Source organism: Podarcis tiliguerta, assembly GCF_965153285.1.
Source record: "Podarcis tiliguerta genome assembly, chromosome: 5".
NCBI lineage: Eukaryota > Metazoa > Chordata > Lepidosauria > Squamata > Lacertidae > Podarcis > Podarcis tiliguerta.
Window position 1 is genome coordinate 10,627,893 of NC_139538.1, and position 26,068 is coordinate 10,653,960.

Genomic DNA, 26,068 nt, shown 5'->3' on the forward strand with positions numbered 1-26,068 from the left:
TATCCCACCTTTCACTCCCTTTAAGGAGTCTCAAAGCGGCTAACATTCTCCTTTCTCTTCCTCCCCCACAACAAACACTCTGTGAGTGGGGCTGAGAGACTTCAAGGAAGTGTGACTGGCCCAAGGTCACCCAGCAGCTGCATGTGGAGGAGCGGAGACGCGAACCCGGTTCCCCAGATTACAAGACTACCGCTCTCAACCACTACACCACACTGGCTCTCTTTAGAATGATCAAACTCCTTCCGTAGTCCTCACAAGAGGCCTGCAAGGCAGGTCAAAAGTATCCCTATATTGCAGAGGAGTGGAGTTAAGACTAAAAGACAACATATTGCCCAAGGCCATCAAGTGAGTTCAAGGCTGAATCAAGATCTTAGTAAAGGACTCAGTCATGCAACACATACACTCTCGGCCATTATATTCCATTGCTCTACCAAAATATAAGGATCTGCCTTACAAACCAACTTAAGCTCAGCGTGGCCTATTCTAGCAGTTCTCCAAGGTCCCACAAAGAGGTCTTTCCCAGGCTTGGCACCCATGATCCTTTAAGAGTGAAAACAGATTAAATCAATTTAAATCCCATTCTTTCTCTGTTACCCACACTTACCAAAGCTGGCAACTCTTCTATGTTGGGTAAAGGAATTTCAAAGTGGTCTGGAAATATGACAAGTTTAGCTTCATCCTCAAATTCATAATCATCGTTGTTTAAGTCACCATTGGATTCTAGGTCTGCAAGAGGGAGAGAAAGAGAGAGAAAACTCAGAACATTAAAATGATAACAGGTAAAGATACTAGACCTACACCAGGCTTTGCTTGGGAAATTCTCAGGCAGAGAATAGCTGCTCAAGTTAACACTTTTAAATCAATTAGCAGTACAACAAAAGTTCAAATGTTAATTCAATAAACCATGTACTCTCAGGCAATATTTTCTCTCTCTCTTTAATTAAACCTCTTGAGGAAAATGTCAGTTTTTTAAAAAATGAAAGCTTGTTTATTCATTACATTCCAACCATTCTTCCTAGGAGGTCAAGGCTATGTACGTGGTTCTCTACCACCCACATGTACCCAAACTGTGAAATTTTATTTATTCATTTCATGAATATATATGGGGATGTATATCTACAACACTTAATACCAAGGCAGCCTCTTGGCTTGCTGGAGGAGAGGGCTGGAGTGAGAGAGAAACACCTGGAAGACTTCAGCATATTTTCTGAGCTTATGTTCATTTCTCCCACTCCTCAGGTATGTACTTATGGGAGCCATCGCCCAGAGATGCAAACCAAGTTTCATCCATCAGCCAAGCAATCCCTGTTGGCCTTAAACAGTGAAGACTTCTGGTTCCAGTTGTGGGTGGCTGTTTTAGTATAGCTGGTGCAATGGTTTGTGAACTGGACATTTTAAACTATTGATTTTTTACTGTATTGTTTATATTGGCTGTTTTCGACTGTACGCCCTTTAGGGTAGAATTCTTATTCTGACTGTGTACAGCCCCCTGTACACTGATGTAATATATAAACAAATGCTTATATATTTTATATAAACAAATGTTAACAAATAAGCTGGTTACAACAATACAATACAGTGGTACCTTGGGTTACATACGCTTCAGGTTACACAGTCCGCTAACCCAGAAATAGTGCTTCAGGTTAAGAACAGAAATAGGGCTCCGGCACCGTGGCAGCAGCAGGAGGCCCCATTAGCTAAAGTGGTGCTTCAGGTTAAGAACAGTTTCAGGTTAAGAACGGACCTCCGGAACGAATTACAGTGGTACCTCGCAAGACGAATGCCTCGCAAGACGAAAAACTCGCAAGACGAAAGAGTTTTTCGTTTTTTGAGTTGCTTCGCAAGACGAATTTCCCTATGGGCTTGCTTCGCAAGACGAAAACGTCTTGCACTTTTTAAAAAAACCGTCAATGCATTCCTATGGGAAACCGTCAATGCACAGTGGTGCTTCGCAAGACGAAAAAATTCACAAGACGAAAAAACTCGCAGAACGAATTAATTTTGTCTTGCGAGGCACCACTGTAAGTACTTAACCTGAGGTACCACTGTATCCCTATCTATAAATACTGAGACTGATGAACTACAATACCAAACAAAATTTAGAATCCACAAAAAGAAAAAAAATATGGCACCACCTTGCAAAATATCTTAAGAACCAGGTATCCCTCCCCTCTTGCCAACGCCTGACTCACAACATGCAGCGCTCAGCCACACCCACACAATCACATCATATCCAGAATCCCTCTTAAATACTACTAATTTCCCTACGGCAAAAGCACAAATCAGACAATACTCACAAGCTCATCCAATGTCACTCTTCCTGCCAATGCACACCAAACACTCCAATATATCTTGTCAATCCCCAGGCTACAGTCATCCATCGCTCCATTCACTCTGCTAATAAATGTGCTGCAAAAACAGTACATTCAGTTTGGGTTTCCCCAATACCAGTTCAATACGAACCAAGCAGGCGCTCAAGGTCAGTTATCTCCTTTGCCCACTCTGCCAACCACCCCTTTCCTATACCCCACCCCCGGCTCTCCTACATACAGTGCTACCTCGTGTTACGTACCGTCCCCCTTATGAATGCTGCGGGTTATGGGCTCCGCTAACCCGGAAGTAGAAGCCCCTTGTTGCGACCTTTGTCCCGGGATGCAAGTGGAAGTCGCACTCCGGCGGCATGGCAGCAGCGGGAGGCGCCATTAGTGAAAGCGCGCCTCATGTTATGAGCGGTTTCAGGTTACAAACGGACCTCCGGAATGGATTAAGTACGTCACACGAGGTACCACTGTATAGGCACCTTTGGAAACATCCATTGCGTGGCAAGGCCCTGAACCCTCCCCCTTAGTTGGAATAAAGACACTTGACTCAAGTATTTTAGGTTAATGGGCTAAAAAAGGCCACAACTTTATTGGTTACAGAATGTGAGTGGTATTGGGTTAGGCATTGGAACCAAACCGACTATATCTGACTCCTGACTGCCTACAGGAAGTCTCAGAAGGGTTAACCACCAGTAGGGGGAGCCCTGTTGATGCACATCAACTAGGAACTCCCCCCCCCCCCCCAGGGTCACCAATACAGCCAGGGGTCATGCCATGGCTGTACCAGGAATCAGTCTTAGGCTTCTTCCAAGATCGCAAAGGCTGCAACAACTCCAACCAGATGCAACCAGAGTAAGAACCGTGGCTCTCTCCCAGTTCACACTCATTGACTGAATTTCACCTGAGGCTCACGGAACGGTTCACAATGTAAAAACACAAAGTACGTAACACAATAACAACCAAAAACCAATTTAAAAAACCCACAGTTTAAAAGACCATAGATTGTTTAGTTCGCCAACAGCCCATTCCCATACAGGGGTGGAAAATCAGAGAGGAAGTCACCAGCTCACATGTATGAAAGGATGCTCAATCAATTATTGGGGAATGCAATTACAGAATCTTCTCCCAATTGCTAAAACTAATCATATTTATTTTAGCCAAAAGGTAATAACAAAACACTATACCTAATAGAATAAATATCTCCCACAATTCAACACTTACATGCAAAGCGGAAAGTATACACAAGTGTAATGGCTACTTTAAAAAAAAAATGTTTTTATTAATGATTTACTTGGGTTTCAAAAGTACATACATTGTCTCAGTTTTCAGATCATGAAGTCCTTTTTACAGATCGGTTATATTTGATGTGAGAGTTTAATGTTGTATACAGTATAAGATTGGGGGGAAAGGGGGAGAGAAGAAGGGTAGTAAACGTTCATTCTTTTAGAGAGAGGAGATCCTGAGCTTCAGTGTCTAAACTCAAAGGCACAGCCTGCCTCCTAATCCTAGGTGTTGAGTCAGGCTGTGATTTGGGGCTGTGGGAGAGACAAAAGACAAAGAAATAACGAAAACTGTACTTGCTCAGAGGTACTCTCAGTCTCACTCCTGCCATTGTGAAGAGAGTTTCTGGGGCTAAGCCCTGGTGAGACTAAACAGAAAGCAATTCTGCCATGGAGGAAATAATAGTATTATGTTGTGTAATATTGGGGGGGGGGGTTCCTTCACAACGCAAACTGAGTCATCTAGTCTGACCCTCTAATTCACACAGAATTCCAAATAAGCTGCCAAAAATTCAGACACCTGAATTACATGCACACCCCTTCATGAACAATCTCAGATTTAAAGTATGCAATGAGCTGTATATGGCCAATTTATCCAGAGGAACAAAAAACTTTCAGACTGCAGACCCTTTTCTTTATCTTCCACACATTGTTTGACCTAAAACATGACCTAAGACATGAGCCAACAGTATGACGCGGCAGCTAAAAAAGCCAATGCAATTCTGGGCTGCATCAATAGGAGTACAGCATCTAGATCAAGGGAAGTAATAGTGCCACTGTATTCTGCTCCGGTCAGACCTCACCTGGAGTACTGTGTCCAGTTCTGGGCACCACAGTTCAAGAAGGACACTGACAAACTGGAACGTGTCCAGAGGAGGGCAACCAAAATGGTCAAAGGCCTGGAAACGATGCCTTATGAGGAACGGCTAAGGGAGCTGGGCATGTTTAGCCTGGAGAAGAGGAGGTTAAGGGGTGATATGATAGCCATGTTCAAATATATAAAAGGATGTCACATAGAGGAGGGAGAAAGGTTGTTTTCTGCTGCTCCAGAGAAGCGGACACGGAGCAATGGATCCAAACTACAAGAAAGAAGATTCCACCTAAACATTAGGAAGAACTTCCTGACAGTAAGAGCTGTTTGACAGTGGAATTTGCTGCCAAGGAGTGTGGTGGAGTCTCCTTCTTTGGAGGTCTTTAAGCAGAGGCTTGACAACCACATGTCAGGAGTTCTCTGATGGTGTTTCCTGCTTGGCAGGGGGTTGGACTCGATGGCCCTTGTGGTCTCTTCCAACTCTATGATTCTATGATTCTAAAAGAAGGGAAAGGATGAGCTTGCTCTCTGCGGCAAGCTCTTTTCAATCACAATGGCCAATATTTTTATTTCTTCACTTCATTAACTACTGAGGACAATTCATTATTGGCATAACGCACCCATTATAAAATGTGGGTCCATTCCAAATGGAAGCATGGGAATTTCACCTACTTAAAGTCAGAATACTTTCCAATAACTGGATGTTAATTACTTTGCTGGCAAGAATGACCCCCATCAGGAAGCGAAGCAGTGACCTGGAGCTGAAAGGTTCTATTATTTCAGTCAACTAACTAATCCCTTGAATTACCCAGCAATTATGGGAAATTAGGATCTTGGTCTTCAAATCTCAAGCAGCTTTTCAGTTATTTTATAAATGCTACAGCGTTGTCCCTTCTGACAATTTACGAGTCAAAAAGTCCAATGGAAACAAGTGCTGCATATGGAACTCCTGGGTTCAAGTATTTATTCAATGCAAGCAGCTATTTCCTGGACCGGATGAGTTTGAGCAATGAGCTTAATAATCTCTTTCACAGGGTTCTTTTAGAAGGCAACATGAAACTTCTACAATAGAGTTTTAATCATGCTAAAGGTGCTAGGGAAATAAGATTTTCATTGAGGAAAAGCTGTATCAAGTTTCAGGGAGCAGGCCACGTATTTGGAATTGACAAAAGTGCTTTTAAAATTCTACAATATTTCAGTACTAGAAAAATTCCTGGTGCCCAGCCACACAGGTGACTAGTAATCTGAAACCTATATTTTAGTATTGGTAGGACAGATCGTGAAGCTGAGGCTCCAATACTTTGGCCACCTCATGAGAAGAGAAGACTCCCTGGAAAAGACCCTGATGTTGGGAAAGATGGTGGGCACAAGGAGAAGGGGACGACAGAGGACGAGATGGTTGGACAGTGTTCTCGAAGCTACCAACATGAGTCTGACCAAACTGCGGGAGGCAGTGGAAGACAGGAGTGCCTGGCGTGCTCTGGTCCATGGGGTCACGAAGAGTCGGACACAACTAAACGACTAAACAACAACAACAACCTAACAACACCATGCTCGCTCCTGCAAACAAGGATGCTGGTAATTCAAAAACGCCTTAGCCAGAACCTGATCTGGAACCTGATCTCCAAGATCTTTCCCAAACTGTGTGTAGTGAGGAAAAAGACACTGCACATTTTCACATAAATCACTTCACATAAGCTCAGCATGGATGTTATGATGGGCCTATTTGATTTTCATATATTTTGCAAGATAGCTGATATTTGTGAAGAGGATGATACAAGCGTCCCTTTTACACATCAGAGATGGCTGCGGGATCCGTGTCTTTTTCCTTTAGTATAAGGTAGAACTTCTCAACCTTTTAGCACAGAGGTGAGGAACCTTCTTCAGCCTGAGGGCCGCATTTCCTGCTGGGCAATCTGCTGAGGGCCACATGCCAGTGGTGGGCGGAGTCAGAGGTGGGTGGAGCAACAAATGTAAACATTACCTTTGTACAGTAGGCTAGTTTTGACGGACTCACAGAGAGTCCAAGGGCCAGACAGTGTGGCCACATTTGAGGGTCATGGCCTGAGATTTCCTGCCCCTGTTACTGATACTCAGGTACTCAAGTTTTCCTTGCTCAAGTATAGTGGTACCTCGGGTTACATACGCTTCAGGTGACATACGCTTCAGGTTACAGACACCGCTAACCCAGAAATAGTACCTCAGGTTAAGAACTTTGCTTCAGGATGAGAACAGAAATCGTGCTCCGGTGGTGCAGCGGCAGCAGGAGGCCCCATTAGCTAAAGTGGTGCTTCAGGTTAAGAACAGTTTCAGAGTAAGAACGGACCTCCGGAACGAATTAAGTACTTAACCCGAGGTACCACTGCAAGGGCGTAATATAATTGACCTTAATCTAATTAATGTTTACAGGATTCTGCTCTCTGGAAATTCCCTGCTGAGCCCTGCAATATTTTCTAGTTTGTGAAGGGATAGATAGAATAGACCTGAAATTAATTTAAATTCACCATCCCTTAAAATGTGTGTGGAGTTGGTAGAGCATGAGACTCTTAATCTCAAGGTCGTGGGTTCGAGCCCCATGTTGGGCAAAAGATTTCTGCATTGCAAGAGGTTGTACTAGATAACCCACATGGTCTCTTCCAACTCTACAATTCTATGAAATGGGTATCTTTCTTTCAAAATGCTGGAACAGAAAACTGAACAATTCACTGGATGTTGCTGTCCTTCTATGACACAGAAGCCATTTTGATAAAGAAGTCTCTTCCAAAACTGATGAGCCCTTCAAGGTGTTTGGGTAGCACTGAGAGGGTCTCCGTTATTCCCCTTCAGCAAAGACTCCAGCTGCTGCCAGATAAACGTATTAAAAGGTTTGAAAAAGCTAATGCAGAGAGTACGTTGCAATTCCCTTCTACGGGGCTGGAAGCTCAGTGAATCAGAACCACAGTTTTAAAACAGTGCCGTCATCAGAAGAGTCACAACCAAAGGTCACCAAAACCGCACTTGAAAAAGAATAGGCGAGAGCAGGCAAAGCAAAATAAGCGATGGTGTAAGCCTGCGGGGAAGGCGGGTGAGCACAGAGGGAGAGAAGACGGGCCGAGAAGCTGTTATTTTTGGGCAAGCAGTCAGTAGGGTAAATTTCCTTCAGATGCCATCTGGCCAAGTTCAACGAGCACGTCACTCTAGTGACGGACGATGACAAACGCCTGGCCACCGGCTGACTGAAAGCAGCAGCTGAAGCCCAGCTGCAGGCAGACAAGGGAGCCGTAAGCTAACACGCTGGAAGGGGAAAGAAAATGGGGGCTGCTTGACTAGACATGCCCAGATCAGATTTAGATGTTACCAACTGAATGTGCTATTAATAGCAGTATAAATCGGATCCCGAGCTGGGCTCCCAATGACGATGCCCACTGCACTCAAGGAAGGGAGATAAGAAGAGGATTGCGCACAAGTGCAGACTTCCCTTTTGCCCCTGTATTTCATCCCATCCCAGAGAGTATGAGCTGCTGCAGCCTCGACTGAATGAGAAAGCTGGGAGACAGGGAGAACCCCATTCAGTGTTCATTTGCTCATTATTACATATACAGTGGTGCCCCGCAAGACGAAATTAATTCGTTCTGCGAGTTTTTTCGTTCTACGAGTTTTTTCGTCTTGCGAAGCACCAATGTTTATTGACGGTTTCCCATAGGAATGCATTGGCGGTTTTAAAAAAAAAGGCGCAAGACGTTTCGTCTTGCGAAGCAAGCCCATAGGGAAATCCGTCTTGCGAAGCAGCTCAGAAAACGAAAAACTCTTTCGTCTTGCGAGTTTTTCGTCTTCCGAGGCATTCGTCTTGCGGGGCACCACTGTACCATATTTACACGAATCTAAGTGAGAGCTGGACCATAAAGAAGGCTGATCGCCAAAGAATTGATGCTTTTGAATTATGGTGCTGGAGGAGACTCTTGAGAGTCCCATGGACTGCAAGAAGATCACACCGATCCATTCTGAAGGAAATCAGCCCTGAGTGCTCACTGGAAGGACAGATCGTGAAGCTGAGGCTCCAATACTTTGGCCACCTCATGAGAAGAGAAGGCTCCCTGGAAAAGACCCTGATGTTGGGAAAGATGGAGGGCCCAAGGAGAAGGGGACGACAGAGGACGAGATGGTTGGACAGTGTTCTCGAAGCTACCAGCATGAGTTTGACCAAACTGCGGGAGGCAGTGGAAGACAGAAGTGCCTGGCATGTTCTGGTCCATGAGGTCACAAAGAGTCGGACACGACTAAATGACTAAACAACAACAACAAGCAACAACAATGCGCCATCAAACCTAATGCGCATCTCCATTTTCAAAACCTTGAAACCTAAAAAGTATTTGCTGGTGCCATCCAATCTAATGCCTGTGCTAATGTTCGCAACGGAATTTGGCCAAATAAGATGCGCATTACATTCGAGCAAATATGGTATGTCTTGCCTCTCCTCCAATGAACTCAAAGGTTCTCTTCCCCCCAACGCTCATGTCCCCATAATAATGCTGTGAAGTAGGTTAGCCCCCAGAGAGAGTCACTGGCCCACTGCCACATGCTGAGCCTTGGGACTCACTGGGGATTTGAACCCAGGCCTTCCCAGTCCAACACTCTGACCACTACATCTGACTGCCTCTCAAATATCCACAATTTAACTAAAAGCAGCAGTAACAAATAGTCCAGTTAGAAACATACAAACATCCAACAGCCTTGGTATACCAACTGTATGCCTCCATATACCAACATGTGGGAAGGGTCATTTGATAAAGGAGGGTCTTCATCTGCCAGAGAAAACTGATAAGAGACCACCATGAAGATGGATGCCAAATCAAAGACAATTCTGGTCTGCCATACAGGATTATTGAAAGAATTATTATTGGGTAGCCAACATGGTGTCATCCAGATGTTCTTGGATATTTTTTTTAATTTAGCAAAATTCATATACCACTTAATTCACCAAAAGACTCAAAGTGGTTTACACAAAGCAACACCTTGATTTATTTTATTTAACAAAACCTATATACTGTACAGTACTGCTTGATTGTAGTAGAACCTCTAAGCAGTTTACAAGGAAAATGCAACATTCATTAAAGGATACTGATAAAACTAAATGCTAAATATACGTCAAACTCACATTGCCCCAATCACTGGACATACCGACTGGGGCTGGTGGAAGTTCAATAGCATAGGGGTGGGGGGGAGGCATCACAATGGGTACTACTGTAAATTATTGTTAACACCACTGCAAATCAGCAAAATCAGCAAAATCGGGTGTTTGAGAAAATGGAATCTGCCTGCTTGGTCAGAATTCAGGGGAAGAAAGTTCTATTTGCAGCAAATCAAGCTTATAAAAACTGACCATGAATAATATATGCACTCTGGGAACCATTATCTGCCTGCTTGGAAAAACAAGCTTGCAGGGCAATTTAGGGTTTATGATGCATCTTACCAGAATCTGCTATGCTGTTAACTTTGGAATGGGTCACTTTAGCCAGGGCCCTGAAGCCTAATTTTATGGCGAGACACTCATGGAATTGTGGCATGCATGCAACAGCATGCACCTTTAAAGACTCAAAATGAAATAGAAACGGGGGGGGGGGGGGGGGCGGGTATCCCAAGCCAAATGAAATAGTGTCCCAACCAACAACTGACCACTGCATCTTTTCAAAAGTGCAGCAATTCAGATAGGTTTTACTTCATTCACGCTGAAAGCAACCCTATAAGTGAGACACGGCGTCACTCTTTCCATTTCACAGATGGGGGGAATGAGGCTTTGCAGTGAATCTATGGCCAAGTTAAGGCTTGGCTGAGATTAACTGACACTACAATGTCAGCCATAGGAAATGCCTGCACATATTAGCTCCCAGCCCCTGTATAGACAGCTAGGATCACGCACCATGATGCAAAGGTTTCAATTTTTAGACCAGCAATGCAAATGCCTGAAAAACACCATATGTGGTGGTGTACCATGACTGAAGCCCTCTCCACAAATATAGGCAGTAGGCAAGAAATGGGAGCCACTGCGTATGGAATATTTGAAAAAGAAACCTCACCTTCTTTTCCGCTCTGTCTTTGCGATTGCTTGCTTGCAAATTTGCATAAGGCGATCAATTAAGGATGATTCTAATACAGAAGGGATTGGAGGGAATTTAACGTCCTTAATAGGTTTCTACCTCAAAGAGCATTACAAGCAAGAATGCAACAAATGTTCAAACCGGATTGACAGGCTGCATTTGCGGGTACCTTTTATTGCGGGATTAAGTAAGGCTGAATCTAATCGCATACTGCTTTCTGTGCTAGTCAACTCATTTCTGTTTTACTCACGTGTTATGATTAGTTTTATTTTCTCTTCCTCATCGCTATTTTTGCAGTGAACATTGGGAACTTTTCCAAGCCTGCAAAACAGTCATAAGCAATGCTTTTTTTCTGGGAGGACGCAGGGGTATTCATACCCCTAAACATTATTTTTAGGGGGGAAAGCACTGGTCATAAGCATCTATCCCAGCTAAGCGAAATAACTAGTCCCCAACTGTCTTATTGAGCCAGTGTGGTGTAGTGGTTAAGAGCGGTAGTCATGTAATCTGGGTAACCGGGTTCGCGTCTCCGCTCCTCCACATGCAGCTGCTGGGTGACCTTGGGCCAGTCACAGTCTCTCAGCCCCACTCACCTCACAGAGTGTTTGTTGTGGGGGAGGAAGGGAAAGGAGAATGTTAGCCGCTTTGAGACTCCTTAAAGGGAGTGAAAGGCGGGATATCAAATCCAAACTCTTCTTCTTCTTCTTCTTCTTATTTGTTCATGTTGGAAATGGTTCAGGGAAATTGAAGATGCACATATATAAGACAACACTTTTTCAATTCCAGGTTAAACTCACATTTGAAATAGGGATAGAAAGTGTTGGCACTTGTGCACCTGAGCAAACCATCAACCAGCTGTAGGAAAAATCTTCAAGATAATGATACAGCTCACTAGGTGGGGATTCAGAAGTTCAAAATTGCTACTGCCTCCCTACCACAGCTCCCCCATTTAATAAAAAGCAGATCACTTAAACCATTACATATTTTTATTCAATCAAATTTTATTACACAGCCCCTGTCAGACTGAATAACTCAATTGTTCATCAGTACCTTCAACATTCGTGAATTATGGAAGTGAGAGCTGGACCATAAAGAAGGCTGACCGCCGAAGAATGGATGCTTTTGAATTCTGGTGCTGGAGGAGACTCTTGAGAGTCCCATGGACTGCAAGAAGATCAGACCGATCCATTCTCAAGGAAATCAGCCCTGAGTGCTCACTGGAAGAACAGATCGTGAAGCTGAGGCTCCAATACTTTGGCCGCCTCATGAGAAGAGAAGACTCCCTGGAAAAGACCCTGGGGCTCTGTTCACACATTATTTTGATACGTTATCAGGGATGCATAAAATTATAAACAAGGCAAGACCACTTTCCTAGGTGTCATCTTTGCCAACTGCAATGGTAGACTACCAGTTTGCCTGCCCTTCTTAGATTAATCTACTGCTTTTTCCAAGTTGGGGAGGATTTCAAGCACCCCTGAAAACCACTGCATTTTTGACACAAGTAAAGCATCCTCTCTCCCCCCCCCCCCCATGCTATGCTACTTATTCAGGGGTACTTTAAATCACCAATATTCAGCACTCTTCCCGGTTCCAGAGAGTAGCATCTCTATTTACGGGCTTAAGCGCTAAATGAGTTGGGTAGTAGGTTGAATGTTCACCCCCCCACACACAAAAAACCCACCCTATATAACAGAGGCTATCCCATTTCTGTCAATTAGACATCACTTAGCTGTCACTCGGAAGTGAGAGCTGGACCATAAAGAAGGCTGATCGCCAAAGAATTGATGCTTTTGAATTATGGTGCTGGAGGAGACTCTTGAGAGTCCCATGGACTGCAAGAAGATCAAACGCATCCATTCTTAAGGAAATCAGCCCTGAGTGCTCACTGGAAGGACAGATCGTGAAGCTGAGGCTCCAATACTTTGGCCACCTCATGAGAAGAGAAGACTCACTGGAAAAGACCCTGATGTTGGGAAAGATGGAGGGCCCAAGGAGAAGGGGACGACAGAGGACGAGATGGTTGGACAGTGTTCTCGAAGCAACCAGCATGAATCTGACCAAACTGCGGGTGGCAGTGGAAGACAGGAGTGCCTGGCGTGCTCTGGTCCATGGGGTCACGAAGAGTCGGACACAACTGAACGACTAAACAACAACAAAGCTGTCACTCTGTGGCAGCAGAAAAACACAGGTAGACGCAAACGTTTCTCTAAGCTAAAAATGTCGGTTGCAGAATTATGATGCTCATGTTGGTGCAGCGGGAATCTCATCTGTACTCACAATTGGGCTAGTTGATGAAGTGGAAAAGAAGAGATTTTCCCCAATAATAAATTGTGGTGGTGTGGGAGCAGAGAAATCATTTTATAAAGTTTCAGCTGCATTAATTTGGCTCGCAGGGTTTCTTTTCCCTGATCCTCAATCCTGATTTTCCAAAAAAAAAAAAAACCTACTCTGAATGCTGGAAAAAAAATATGAAAGGCGATGGCATCAAAAAGGCAGGACAGAGGATGATTTAGGCTACTGTTCAGTTGTGCTAAGAGTCACATTCCACATATCTAAGTTTCTCAGATGAGGTACTAAGCTATTGTTCAGATTAAGCCAGGGGGAAAGGGTTTTTTTGGGGTGGGGGGTTAACCCCTCCAATATGGACAACACAGAAATCCGAACAGCTACTTGTGCCTCTGTTATTTTTTTCTGTGGAACTTGCATACACACACACACACACACACACAAAAACTGGAAAGGAGAAGACGTCCAACTGGTCAGAAACAATAAAGCAGAGCCAGTAGTACATTGTGGTCCTAATGAGTCACCTTCTCTACACTAAAACAGAGTCGCCGTCATCAACAACAACAAAAGAAGTCAAGCCATTTGGAACCATCTATTTAAAGAAAATGCGAATAAGAGAATGAGGCGAGAGTTTCATGAACAACAGTTGGGAGATGGATATATTTGTTGAGTTAAAGCCAGTTTACCCATAGGACTAATAAGGAATTTGTCCCTAATGGTAACCCTAACGGCTGTGCCAAACTGACAGCTTGCCAGGCATTCCCAGAAGCTGCTAGCCTGTCCTTGACCATGCCGCTGACCGCCAGGCCGCATTCAGCCTCAGTCAGCCATTTTGACAGCTCTAGGGAAGCAGTAAGCTGAGCTGCAGTTGCTAGGCAACCACAGGCCCCCTTCTCAACCAAAACCTGAATCCTAATAACAGGGGAGGCTTCTTTCTGGGACTAAGGGGCATTGGAAGGGGGGGAGGGGGCTTATTTGAACCCAGTTATATTTATTCATTATATTTGTAAATCATGATTAAATAAATTAAAATCTGGCTGTTTCATTCCAGTTCATTTGAAAGCCGCCTTAAGACTTTTTCTTGTAAGACCGAAAAAGCAGTAAATAAATGAAAACACAGAGCATGGTCTTATTCAAAATGCACACAAACCAAAAAAAAGGTATCGCTGAGCTCCCCCTAATATTTATCACAATACACATCACGGAGCTAGTTTTGAATCAACCGCCGGGGATCAGTTTCACAACACCAAAATGCAAATATGACTTACTGGTTCAGGAAAGGGGATAACATTGGCCAAACAGAAGCAGCAGCAAAACCATGCACACTGAACTATTTGATTTTTGTAACCCATGCTTAAAACTACTTAGCTGGTGCCACCTTTTCCTGAATCATTGCTAGGTTTTACAAACCTATGCGCCTGGAGGAGAGACAATTTGGCTAAAATTGAGGTGGAGTCAAAGGATAAAGGTAAAGGGACCCCTGACCATTAGGTCCAGTCATGACCGACTCTGGGGTTGCGGCGCTCATCTCGCTTTATTGGCCGAGGGAGCCGCCGTATAGCTTCCGGGTCAAGTGGCCAGCATGACTAAGCCGCTTCTGGCGAACCAGAGCAGCGCACGGAAACACCGTTTACCTTCCCACCTATTTATCTACTTGCACTTTGACGTGCTTTCAAACTGCTAAAGGATAGGGCTTGTCTTTTTCATTAACAGCCCCCCTACCTTCCTCCCGGCACTATGTGTGTTTACTGAACCGGTCGAGTTGTATTTTAAAGGACCTAAGACCTGTAAACCAAACAAAAATGACTCAATTTCAAATTAAAGTCTACAGCTGGCTCCCAGTCTTTTGGCTTCTAAAGTATCTTTGCCTAAACACAGTCTCAAGGTGAGAGGGGGCCCCAACTAACTTCTTTCCTCACCGGTCTCCCTCATCCCTTCAGATCTGTACTTCTTAAAAGGCTGAGGAGCTCAGACAGAAAAAAAGTGCCGCAAGTCTCACATATATATCACATGAACTGATATGTGAACACATTCACATATATACAAATGTGCACACTTACACGTGCCTAAGTCCCATTGATTTTAGCCAAACGAATGCACACACAAATCAGATTCAGACTTCCACCCCAAGCAAGCGGCAACAGATTTCTAACAAAAAAAAAAGCAAGCCTTTTTACTAGAAACAAATTGAACTCGCTAACTCGGTCCGTCTTATGAGAGAACAAAAGCCCTGTGGCCAAACAAGCAAGGGCAACTCTGGAGTCAGGAATTCAATTTCAAACTTCTTCCCTGACCTTGGGGCCTAACACTGTCTCCACCATTCAATTTCTTTTCAAGGTTTAATTTATTAACACATGCAACGGGTTATTAGGACACAGATGGGTGCAGAAAGAAAGCAGGAGAAACAGCATTGAAAAGATTGCTTTTTTTCAAAGCAGCCTCCATGGGTGCAAGTTTATAATGAGAACTTTTTTATTTTAAAAAAGTGATTTTAAAAATGCCCCCTTATCATCAGAATAATGTATGTTTGATCCGTGAAAAAGAAACTTCAATACCCAAAGCCACTGGAACTCAAAACAAAAACAAAAAACCCCCACCTCAAACATGCACCTGTGTTAGTTAGTCAGAACAAGGTTTGAAAACGGCTCTTTACAATACCTAAAAATAGCTTGGTGTTTCTCCTTTTTGGTAAAGCTCCACCAGATGCCCCTGTTACTTTCTGGAAAGAAAGAGAGAGAGAAAAAGGAGATGGAGAGAAAAAGAAGAAGAAAGGTTAAAAGTCTAACTCATGTCACTACAAGAAAAATAAAATAGGAAACTGGAATCAAATCAGTCTAGTGCAAAATCTGCATGGCAGTGAATCCTTTCCCACTTTGCGAAGTTGTTGTAAAGGGAAATGTAAAGTGTTAATCATCATCAATCATAGCTGACAGTGCAGCCAAGGGTATTTATTTTCTATCAGGCTTTAACAGATAGTTAAGAAGAGGAGATTTCAGCAGCTGCAATTCCTCTTATCCTTGCCTGTCAAGGAACACCTGCTAACACTCTTTCTCCTATGCACCTGTTTAAAGGGTACCTGAGCTCTTTTCTCCTTTGCCTTCAAGTACCCTAGTTGACAATTAGCACCTTGAGTTGTTGATCAAAGCTCTGCCTCCAAGATTCATTCTGAGGAAGCCACACAGCACATTAACCTGGGTTAACAGCAATTCCCTTTCACCATGAAATCATGGTAACTGTACTTCTAGGGCAGCCTTTCTCAACCTGTGGGTCCCCAGATGTTGTTGAACTACAACTCGCATCACCCCTAGGAAGCAAGGCCAGAGCTCAGGGCTGATGGGAGTTGTAGTCCAACAACATCTGGGGACCCACAGGTTGAGAACTGCTGTTCTAGGGGAACTAAGGGTCTGCATGCCCTCCAATAGGCACATCCTATTCAATAATAATAATAATAATAATAATAATAATAATAATAATAATAATAATAATACCCTGCCCACCGGACTGGACTGCCCAGCCACTCTGAACAGCTTCCAACATATATAAAAATACAATGAAACATTAAACATTAAGAAACCTCCCTATACAAGGCTGTCTTCAAATGTCTTCTAAAAAGGTTGCATAGTTACTTATCTCATTGACTTGGAGGTCACATAACGCCATACCCTCCAACATTTCTCCAATTAAAACAGGGATGTCCTAAGGAAAATCGGGTCATTCCAGGGTCAAATCAAAAAACCAGGAGGGCTTCTGCAAATCCAGGACTGTCCCTGGAAAGGGAGGGTGTGGGTCTGTAACACAGAACACTGAACACTCTCACTGAACTGAAGTCAATGGGATGATTTGGGGGAAGCCAAGACAGACAAGTAGGAAACAGATATATATTTGTAGTATTGGTATGGCCAACGTCACATCCCTAGATGCATAAGACTTGGGTGCCAAACCCTCGATCTATTGGGTCGAGTATTGCATCTCATTCTCTGTTACCCAAAATGCAAGCATTTTCATTTAAATCCTTCCAAAAGCTCAAAAGGATTGGAGTCTAAACCAATTTTTCGATGAACTTTATGGCAACTGGCAGGTTTTTGAAAGAGGGCCATCCCAAAAATAAAAAGGAAGCAAATTAAAAAACCCTCGACCCCAAAACCCAAAATCTATCATGCTTAGCAATGAAGATGTTCCCAGTTCTTATAACAACCAAATCATATGTGCTGCTTCTCCAACCACTCCATTGCTACATCTGTCAGCTATCACACTACTCATTGTTAAAAGGGGGGGGGGTGAAAGAGAGGAGGGAAAATTCTGCCAAAGTGCAAAAACATATCCAGAAAAATGGAGGCTCTGTACTGAAGTTCTGTTGCTATCCTGAGACAGCTACTCGAAGCAGTGAATTCTTGCGCACACCTTCAGTGTGTAATTCCCAGATCATTAGGTTTTTGTGTGTGTTTTTAATGGAACACTATTCCTAGAGATAGGGACGCGGGTGACGCTGTGGGTTAAACCACAGAGCCTAGGACTTGCCAATCAGAAGGTCGGCGGTTCGAATCCCCGTGACGGGGTGAGCTCCCGTTGCTCGGTCCCTGCTCCTGACAACTTAGCAGTTTAAAAGCACGTCAAAGTGCAAGTAGATAAATGGGTACCGCTCTGGCGGGAAGGTAAACGGCGTTTCCGTGCGCTGCTCTGGTTCGCCAGAAGCGGCTTAGTCATGCTGGCCACATGACCCGGAAGCTGTATGCCGGCTCCCTCGGCCAATAAAGCGAGATGAGCGCCGCAACCCCAGAGTCGGTCACGACTGGACCTAATGGTCAGGGGTCCCTTTACCCTTTTTAAAGGGGTAGGGCCCCCATCTATCGCTGACTCTCCTTCAACTTTCAGTTTTCCTCTTGAACATGTAAAACAAATGAGAGCTGTTGGACACGTCACAAGCAAACAGAAATTCATGTGTTTGGTTAACTGCATGTGGACTTAAGATGAACACAGTTTGGTGCCTCTCCATTTCATGTGATTAAACTGAGGCTTTTTGGGTGCAAAGCGGCTGCTCTAATGCTGTTTCCAAGCCACAGGCAGCCCTTCTCACTTCAAGTCCACACAGTTTCACCCTGAACATGTGAGCAGGGGCTCCTGCGCCAGCCATGTTTTTCCCCCTCCCGTAGTTGAAGTGAGGATAGGATGCATGTAAACAAAGAAGTTGGAAACTTGCTCAAAAGTCTCTATCAGTCTCCGCTCCCAGGCAATTGTTTTCTGCCCCTTCGCTTAAAGGTGGTTCCTCTTTGAAGATTGCAGAACAGATCTAGGGGTGCATCATTTTCTGTAAAGTGTGAGACAGCTCTCAAAGACCGATGCAGGTTCAGTAGGTGTTATCACCAAAGGATAACCAAACACATAAGCAGGTGTTCTTTATACAAAAGGCGATACGCTGGGTCCGGAGAACAAGGCAAAGAGCGCAGGGCAAAAGGCCGCAGAGATCAATATCTGGAAGGCCAGGCGTATGCAACATCTCAAGTTAAAAAAATTCATCGTAAGTAAAACTGAAATCCCAGCAACAGTTTAGCGAGGCAGAGAGATGGATAGCCTCATTCTCCTAAGAAAGAATTGTAGAGTTGGAATGGGACCCCAAGGGTCATCTAGTCCAACCCCCTTTCGATGCATAAATCTCCAACATGGAACTCGAACCCACAACCCTGAGATTAAGAGTCTCTTGCTCTACCGACTGAGCCATCCCGCAGAGCAAAGTTGACAGCCGATTCAGGTATTTTTAAAGTCAATTCAAGCGGGTGATGGTCTAATCACAAAACAGTCTGCAAATTTAAAAAAATACACCTGTTATTCCACACAGATATCTTCATTTCAAGGCCTGTTTGGGCAGACTGCAACCATGCCTCGTGAAACCAAGAGTAAGCATATTTGAAGAGGGGGCGTTTAGAAACACAACTTGGATACCTCCAATAAATCCATAAAGGTAAAGGTAAAGGTACCCCTGCCCGTTCGGGCCAGTCTTGCCAGACTCTAGGGTTGTGCGCTCATCTCACTCTATAGGCCGGAAGCCAGCGCTGTCCGCAGACACTTCCGGGTCACGTGGCCAGCGTGACAAAGCTGCATCTGGCGAGCCAGCGCAGCACATGGAACGCCGTTTACCTTCCCGCTGGTAAGCGGTCCCTATTTATCTACTTGCACCCGGAGGTGCTTTCGAACTGCTAGGTTGGCAGGCGCTGGGACCGAACGACGGGAGCGCACCCTGCCGCGGGGATTCGAACCGCCAACCATGCGATCGGCAAGCCCTAGGTGCTGAGGCTTTAACCCACAGCGCCACCCGCGTCCCTAAATAAATCCATATATTATCGTATTTATTGTGAGGGGTTAGTGGGGAGGTTCAGAGGTAGAACCTCCCTGGTTCAGAGTGCAAACAGCTGTGTTTACATGGTCAACTGGGCAGCAGAAGAATACACGGGCAATCAGAACAGAGTAACCAACTTTGACCTATCATTGCTGGGACAGCAGCTATGTTAGCCTCCATTTCCAGGGAAGGCTGAAGAGGTTACATGTCTTGTTGACATGTAAACAGTCTTTGAAGCCAAACTTACTGGTACATGTCTTCAGTGCATACCTTCAACCTGCTGGAAAGATTTCCCTGGGAGGTCAGTGCCAAACACTAAAGCAGCACCGTAAATATTTATCCACGAGACTGGTTGTTGCCCAACCCTTATTATGTGCGCCAGCATTACTACGATTTTCCTCCCAAACTACTTCCCCACCTTCCCATGCATACCAGAACAAGCCCTTTAAAGATTAGGATAGGCAGCACCCACAGCACTGCTCCATGTTAAAAATAAAAATACAGTGCTATAGCTGCTGCCCTCAGAGTGCACTGTTTCTGGAAGAAGCAGGGCAGCAAACTGTTTCTCCAGAGGAGACCAGGCACAGTGCTATGGCAGCTGCATTTAGATATACAGTCATACCTCGGGTTGAAGTACCTTCAGGTTAAGTATTTTCGGGTTGCGCTCCGCGGCGACCCGGAAGCAACGGAGTGCGTTACTTCCGCGTTTCGCCACTCGCGCATGCGCAGACGCTCAAAATGATGTCACGCGCATGCGGGGAAGCGGCGAATCGTGACCCGCGCACACACAGACGCGCAGACACAGGTTACGCTCTGCTCAGGATGCAATCGGGGCTCCGGAATGGATCCCGTTCACATCCAGAGGTACCACTATATTCTCTTCCTCCTGCTGTTAAAGTGATACAGTGGTACCTCGGGTTACATACGCTTCAGGTTAAATATGCTTCAGGTTACACACCCCGCTAACCTAGAAATAGTGCTTCAGGTTAAGAACTTTGCTTCAGGATAAGAACAGAAATCGGGCTCTGGCGGCACGGCGGCAGTAGGAGGCCCCATTAGCTAAAGTGGTGCTTCAGGTTAAGAACAGTTTCAGGTAAAGTACGGACCTCCGGAACGAATTAAGTACTTAACCCGAGGTACCACTGTACTTGGTCTTTTCAACTAAAAGTCACCAGTCCATTTTTTTAAAAAAAAGAACCTGGAAGTGGACTCAAAACAGTGTTGCTGTAACAACAGAAGCAATTTTTATGATTGGTAGGCAGCAGTCGTAAGGGGTAAGGATGTGCAGGGGCAATCACAACTCAGCCACGGGGAGCAGATGAGAGGACAAGTAGAAGACTTCATGGCAACCCGACAAGGTTCTCAACGGCGCTTTGCAAGGGCGATTTGCCCCATCAGCTGAACTACTAATGATAAATATGCCGCAGTGAACTTAGCATAGCCTTCCCCATAACCACAACACGTAGTCCTTTACATTATCAGGGGCATTCAACCTCACAACTTAAAGCAGGGATGGGGAACCTGTAGCCCTCCATATGTTATTAGAATACGACTCCCAGCAACCAGTTTTAGATACCAGCATCACCACCAGGGCCGGATTTAGGTTTGATGAGGCCCTAAGCTACTGAAGGTAATGGGGCCCTTCATATGTCCAGCTGTCCTTTGTCAACAACAAATTGTCACTGCTTTTTGTGTTGAATACTTGCTACAGTCGTACCTCGGGTTACAGACGCTTCAGGTTACGTGTTTTTGGGTTACGCCCAGCGCCAAACCCAGAAGTACCGGAACGTGTTACTTCCGGGTTTCGGCGCTCGCACATGCGCAGAGACAATAAATTGTGCTTTGCGCATGCGCGGAAGCGCCAAATCGCAACCAGCGCGTGCGCAGACGCGGCGCTGTGGGTTGCGAACACTGTGGGTTTCAAATGTGCCTCCCACATGGATCATGATTGCAACCCAAGGTTCCACTGTATATGGTAATTTATGGACCTAATAGGTATCCAAAACCACTTGCACATAACAAAATACGTATGTTATCAAAGTAATTGTTGAACTTATCTTATATTTTGGAAATGTACATCAAGTTTTTTGTCCTTTAAATTTTTGGGAGGGCCCCAAGAGAGTGGGGGCCCTAAGCTATAGTTTGTTTAGGTAAAGGTAAAGGTACCCCTGCCCGTACGGGCCAGTCTTGACAGACTCTAGGGTTGTGCACCCATCTCACTCAAAGAGGCCGAGGGCCAGCGCTGTCCGGAGACACTTCCGGGTCACGTGGCCAGCGTGACATCGCTGCTCTGGCGAGCCAGAGCCGCACACAGAAACGCCGTTTACCTTCCCGCTAGTAAGCGGTCCCTATTTATCTACTTGCACCCGAGAGTGCTTTCGAACTGCTAGGTTGGCAGGCGCTGGGACCGAACGACGGGAGCGCACCCCGCCGCGGGGATTCGAACCGCCGACCTTTCGATCGGCAAGCCCTAGACGCTGAGGCATTTACCCACAGCGCCACCCGCGTTTGTTTAGCTTATATATAAATCCGGCACTGCCACTGAGAGGGTGGGGACTACAGCCCTCGTGTTCTGCTTGTGGGACTTCCTGCAAGGATCTGGTTGGGAGAAACAGAATGTTGCTCTGAGACAGACTTCTTTTCTGACCCAGGAGGGTTCTCAACAACCAACGCCCATTGGGCCATTATGCAAAAGCAACCAAAAGCTTCCCAGCAAACCAATTGCGTACGCGCATTGCTTACACAAGGTACTGTCTACAGCTGGTAGTCTCCAAATATGCCTGCCTGAACTACAAAGCACAAGCCCTAATACCAATCTTCAATTATTATTTTCAGGCTAGCTGTTTTAATTCTCTTTTTTAAAAAAAATAATATTTATTAAATGTTTAATAGTTACAAAAAGAAAAAGGGTAAAAAAGAAAAGAAAAAAGAAAAAACAATAAAAAATTGACAAACAATACATCAAAAATAGAAAGAAAAAGCAATACAACAAAACAACAAGAAAAAACTAAAACATTTAAAAACACCAAACATTTAAAAACATCCAAATTTCATTTCTTTATCTTTCATATGCTTGTTTCCTCGACTTCCTCGCGCCTCCCTTTTTTGTATTCTAGTTCAAATTAGCTGGTTCAACAAATCCTTTCCCTCTTTCTAGCTGTTTTAATTCTCAAATAGAAGGAAATAGCTTTCGACGGAGCCTTCAGATGTGTTGGCCCCAACAGCACCTACCTCTTTCATGTGCCGCTTCAAATGCATGTACACACACTGACCCGTCTTCCGATAGTGCCTTTCCACATGTTCTCTTCCAAATCCCAGGAAGGTGTTCATGCACACATACAGGCCTCCTTCGGAATCCTGAAGAGGAGAAGAGAGAAAGAGTGGTTACATCGTGAAAGAAACCTGATCGAATCCTTCGGCATGAAGGTAAGAGGAGCCCCTACTGGATTAGACCAAAGGCCTGCCTAGTCCAAAGAAGTGTTTTCACAGTGGCCCACCAGAGGCCTATAGGAAACATGCACGTACGACCAGAGCATAACAGCACTCTCCCCTTCTGTACCGGCTCCACCTGGTATGCAGGCTGAGACCCTACCTGCCCGCGGACTGTCTTGCCAGAGTGGTGCATGCTCTGGTTATCTCCCGCTTGGACTACTGCAACGCGCTCTACGTGGGCTACCTTTGAAGGTGACCTGGAAACTGCAATTAATCCAGAATGCGGCAGCTAGACTGGTGACTGGGAGTGGCCGCCGGGACCACATAACACCTTTCCTGAGAGATCTGCATTGGCTCCCAGTATGTTTCTGAGCACAATTCAAAGTGTTGGTGCTGACCTTTAAAGCTCTAAATGGCCTCGGCCCTGTATACCTGAAGGAGCGTCTCCACCCCCATCGTTCTGCCCGGACGCTGAGGTCCAGCGCTGAGGGCCTTCTGGCGGCTCCCTCATTGCGAGAAGTGAGGTTACAGGGAACCAGGCAGAGGGCCTTCTGGTAGTGGCGCCCACCCTGTGGAACACCCTCCCTTCAGATGTGAAGGAAATAAGCAGCTATCCTATCTTCAAAAGATATCTGAAGGCAGCCCTGTTCAGGGAAGTTTTTAATATTTAATGCCGTACTGTTTTTAACACTTGATTGGGAGCCGCCCAGAGTGGCTGGGGAAACTCAGCCAGGTGGGCGGGGTATAAATAATATATTATTATTATTATTATTATTATTATTATTATTATTATTATTCTGCAGTTTCCAGCAAGCGGCTTCGGAGGAAGAACAGAGTCGTCATGGCTCGTGGTCATTGGTAGCCTCATCCTCCGTGAATTTGCCCTGTACTCTTTTAAAGTCATCTAAGTTGGCGGCCATCATTGCATCTTGTGGGATTGAGTTCCATAGATTAACCATGTGTCGCATGAATAAGTATTTTCCTTTGCCTTTCCTAATTCTCCTAATATTCAGCTTCATTGGAGCTTCCTCGAGTTCTAGTGTTAAGAATGAGGTATCTAACTGTTGGAGATGCAATAGGGATAATGCTTCTCTAAAACGTATGGGGTTTTTACATTGTCCTATATTGAAAGATTTTTGGCAGAACGTAACTGAAAGCAGGTGGCGCTGTGAGTTAAACCACAGAGCCTAGGACTTGCCGATCAGAAGGTCAGCGGTTCGAATCCCCGTGACGGGATGAGCTCCCGTTGCTCGGTCCCTGCTCCTGCCAACCTAGCAGTTCGAAAGCACGTCAGGTGCAAGTAGATAAGTAGGAACCACTCCGGCGGGAAGGTAAACGGTGTTTCTATGCTCTGCTCTGGTTTGCCAGAAGCGGCTTAGTCATGCTGGCCACATGACCCGGAAGCTGTACGCGGACAAAAGCCGGCTCCCTTGGCCAATAAAGCGAGATGATCGCCGCAACCCCAGAGTCGGTCACGACTGGACCTAATGGTCAGGGGCCCCTTTACTTTTACTTTAACTGAAACTATCAACAGAACTTTACGGAACAACCTTACATTTACAGAGCAAGATATCCTATTAAATTATATACCCAGCACATGGAACCTTACAAAAAAACAATACGAGTGGACAATACGGGTCACCTTCAAAGGTAGCCCCACACAGAGCCAATTGCAGTAGTCCATACAAGGATCCTCACTATGATATTCCAATAAATCAGTGCGGGTAAGAACGTCCCTAAATGATCTAGTTGGCCTTTTGCCTAAAATTGGTAAATGTTCACAACCTGGATTGTGGGAGATGATATGCCATGTCTGTTTAATAACTCTTGCAATAGAGGAGGATAAACAATTATACTCTATAGAACTGAAAATCCTGTTCTGTTCTGTTCATTCTTGTGTTTCGATACCAACAAACCCTGTGTGGAAATTATTTTAGCCCTATCAAGGGCTGTTTGAATTATAGTCTGTGGATAGCCTCTATCTCTTAATGAAGAGGAAAGAGATGCAGCATTTTAAAAAGTTTAAATTTTAAAAAATTCGGATTCAGGAGAAGAATTTCTTTTCAATCTAATAAATTGACTGAACGGGAACCTTATATCCAAAGGGTTTGAATACTGAATTCGATCTGGGATGCTATGTATGAGTTAAAATGTATACTGTTGTTTGGTTGTAACAGAAAAGTGATTCTGCACCTTTAACCATGTAATCATGTGATGATTAATTCTATACACCTGTACTGTATTTAACTGCTTGTTATGAATCTGAACACTAGCTGTGTCTGTGAATACCTTCTTTATCCTGAGCAAACCGTTTTGTATGATTAGGTAAGGTATAGTATGAGACTGATATTTTCTAATTTTTATGGTTTACCACACATTGTAATTGGCGTGCTGTTTTGTATCATGCAGCTTTTCGGACTGATGAAGTGTGTAGCGAAACCTGTAATATATCCGGAGAACAGGTCTCCTTTTGCCCACCTGCGTTATTCTCACCAGGGTGGTGGCTTTGATTTGCCTTCCCGTGATCGATCCATGCATACGGCTTTGTGTTTCCAACTCAAGACCCATTGAAGAACATCTCATCCAGTTCAATCTTTGAAAAACAGCTTTGAAAAACTTTTTTCATATTCTCCAGTGTGCTACCCTTGCCGTTGTGGTGGCACGGGGCTGCCGTTCCGTGATTGGACTGATGCTACTTGTTGAACGGTTCATTTATCCAGTCTGTATAACGTTTACTGTACATGTAACTTGTTAAGATAGAGTTGTACATTTATCCACTCCATGTTTACAGTATCTCCAGGCTTTGTCTTGCACATGGCACCTAAAATATGGGCTTACATGCGGTGTTAGAAATTACCCAGGTGCCAGGTGCCTTTTGCGACCGGCGCGGGTTCAAGTGCGACCATGTGGAGATCTCTGGGTGCTTGGTTAGCGACTGATATCTCCATCTAGCTGGCCCCTCCAGCTTTCTTAAGGTCACCTTGGAATCAGGCAAGTTTCTATCTCAAAGGATGTCCCCAAGCGCATAACTTTACTACTGGCTATTCACTTGCTGGTGTTAAAAAATTAAGCTGTTTCCTGTCCACCTAATGGGACTAGCGTTGTCGTTGAAGCAAAACCTACACAGAACACCAACGCACAGCGCCAGCCTCTGCCCCAAGAGATCTGACTGTGTAGTACATGTCATGCACAGCGAATACTAAAATCACAGCGCCCCTGCCTCTCCTTCCACACCTGCCATCCATCGTAAGGGCGTACATTTTCCTTATGTATAAATATAGCCCCAATCCATAGCCTAGCAAAATGGACTGGGACTACGACACATTTTTGTCCCATTTAAGCGAATGGAAATGGGTCACAGGAAGTTGCCTTAGCAAAGTGGTAGCCTGAGCATTTTGCAAGGCAGGGACTTCCTCCAGCCGGTCTACCTTAAGTATGCAAATCTTGACATTGTTTTGGAATTTTCTTTGGCCTTTCCTAATCAGTGTGAGTCTCTGCTCAGAGAGCTGCTGGGCAGACACTTGAGATCTGAA

The 26,068-nt window shown here is 44.8% G+C and overlaps 1 protein-coding gene across 3 annotated transcripts in view; it reads right to left on the reverse strand.

Moving 5' to 3' along the window:
• The window catches only part of USP13 (ubiquitin specific peptidase 13), a 68,186-nt gene that overhangs the window by 36,500 nt on the left and 5,618 nt on the right, over positions 1 to 26,068 (reverse strand). For all 3 annotated transcript variants that reach the window (XR_014511722.1, XM_083442055.1, XM_083442056.1), the window contains exons 2-4: positions 22,335 to 22,460; positions 15,431 to 15,491; positions 605 to 726 (exon numbers count right to left, since the gene is read on the reverse strand). Coding sequence is in view for 2 of the 3 variants with exons in the window: in XM_083442055.1 (XP_083298181.1) it covers positions 605 to 726; positions 15,431 to 15,491; positions 22,335 to 22,460 (309 nt within the window). In the remaining variant the exon portion in view is untranslated. The remainder of the gene's footprint in view (positions 1 to 604; positions 727 to 15,430; positions 15,492 to 22,334; positions 22,461 to 26,068) is intronic.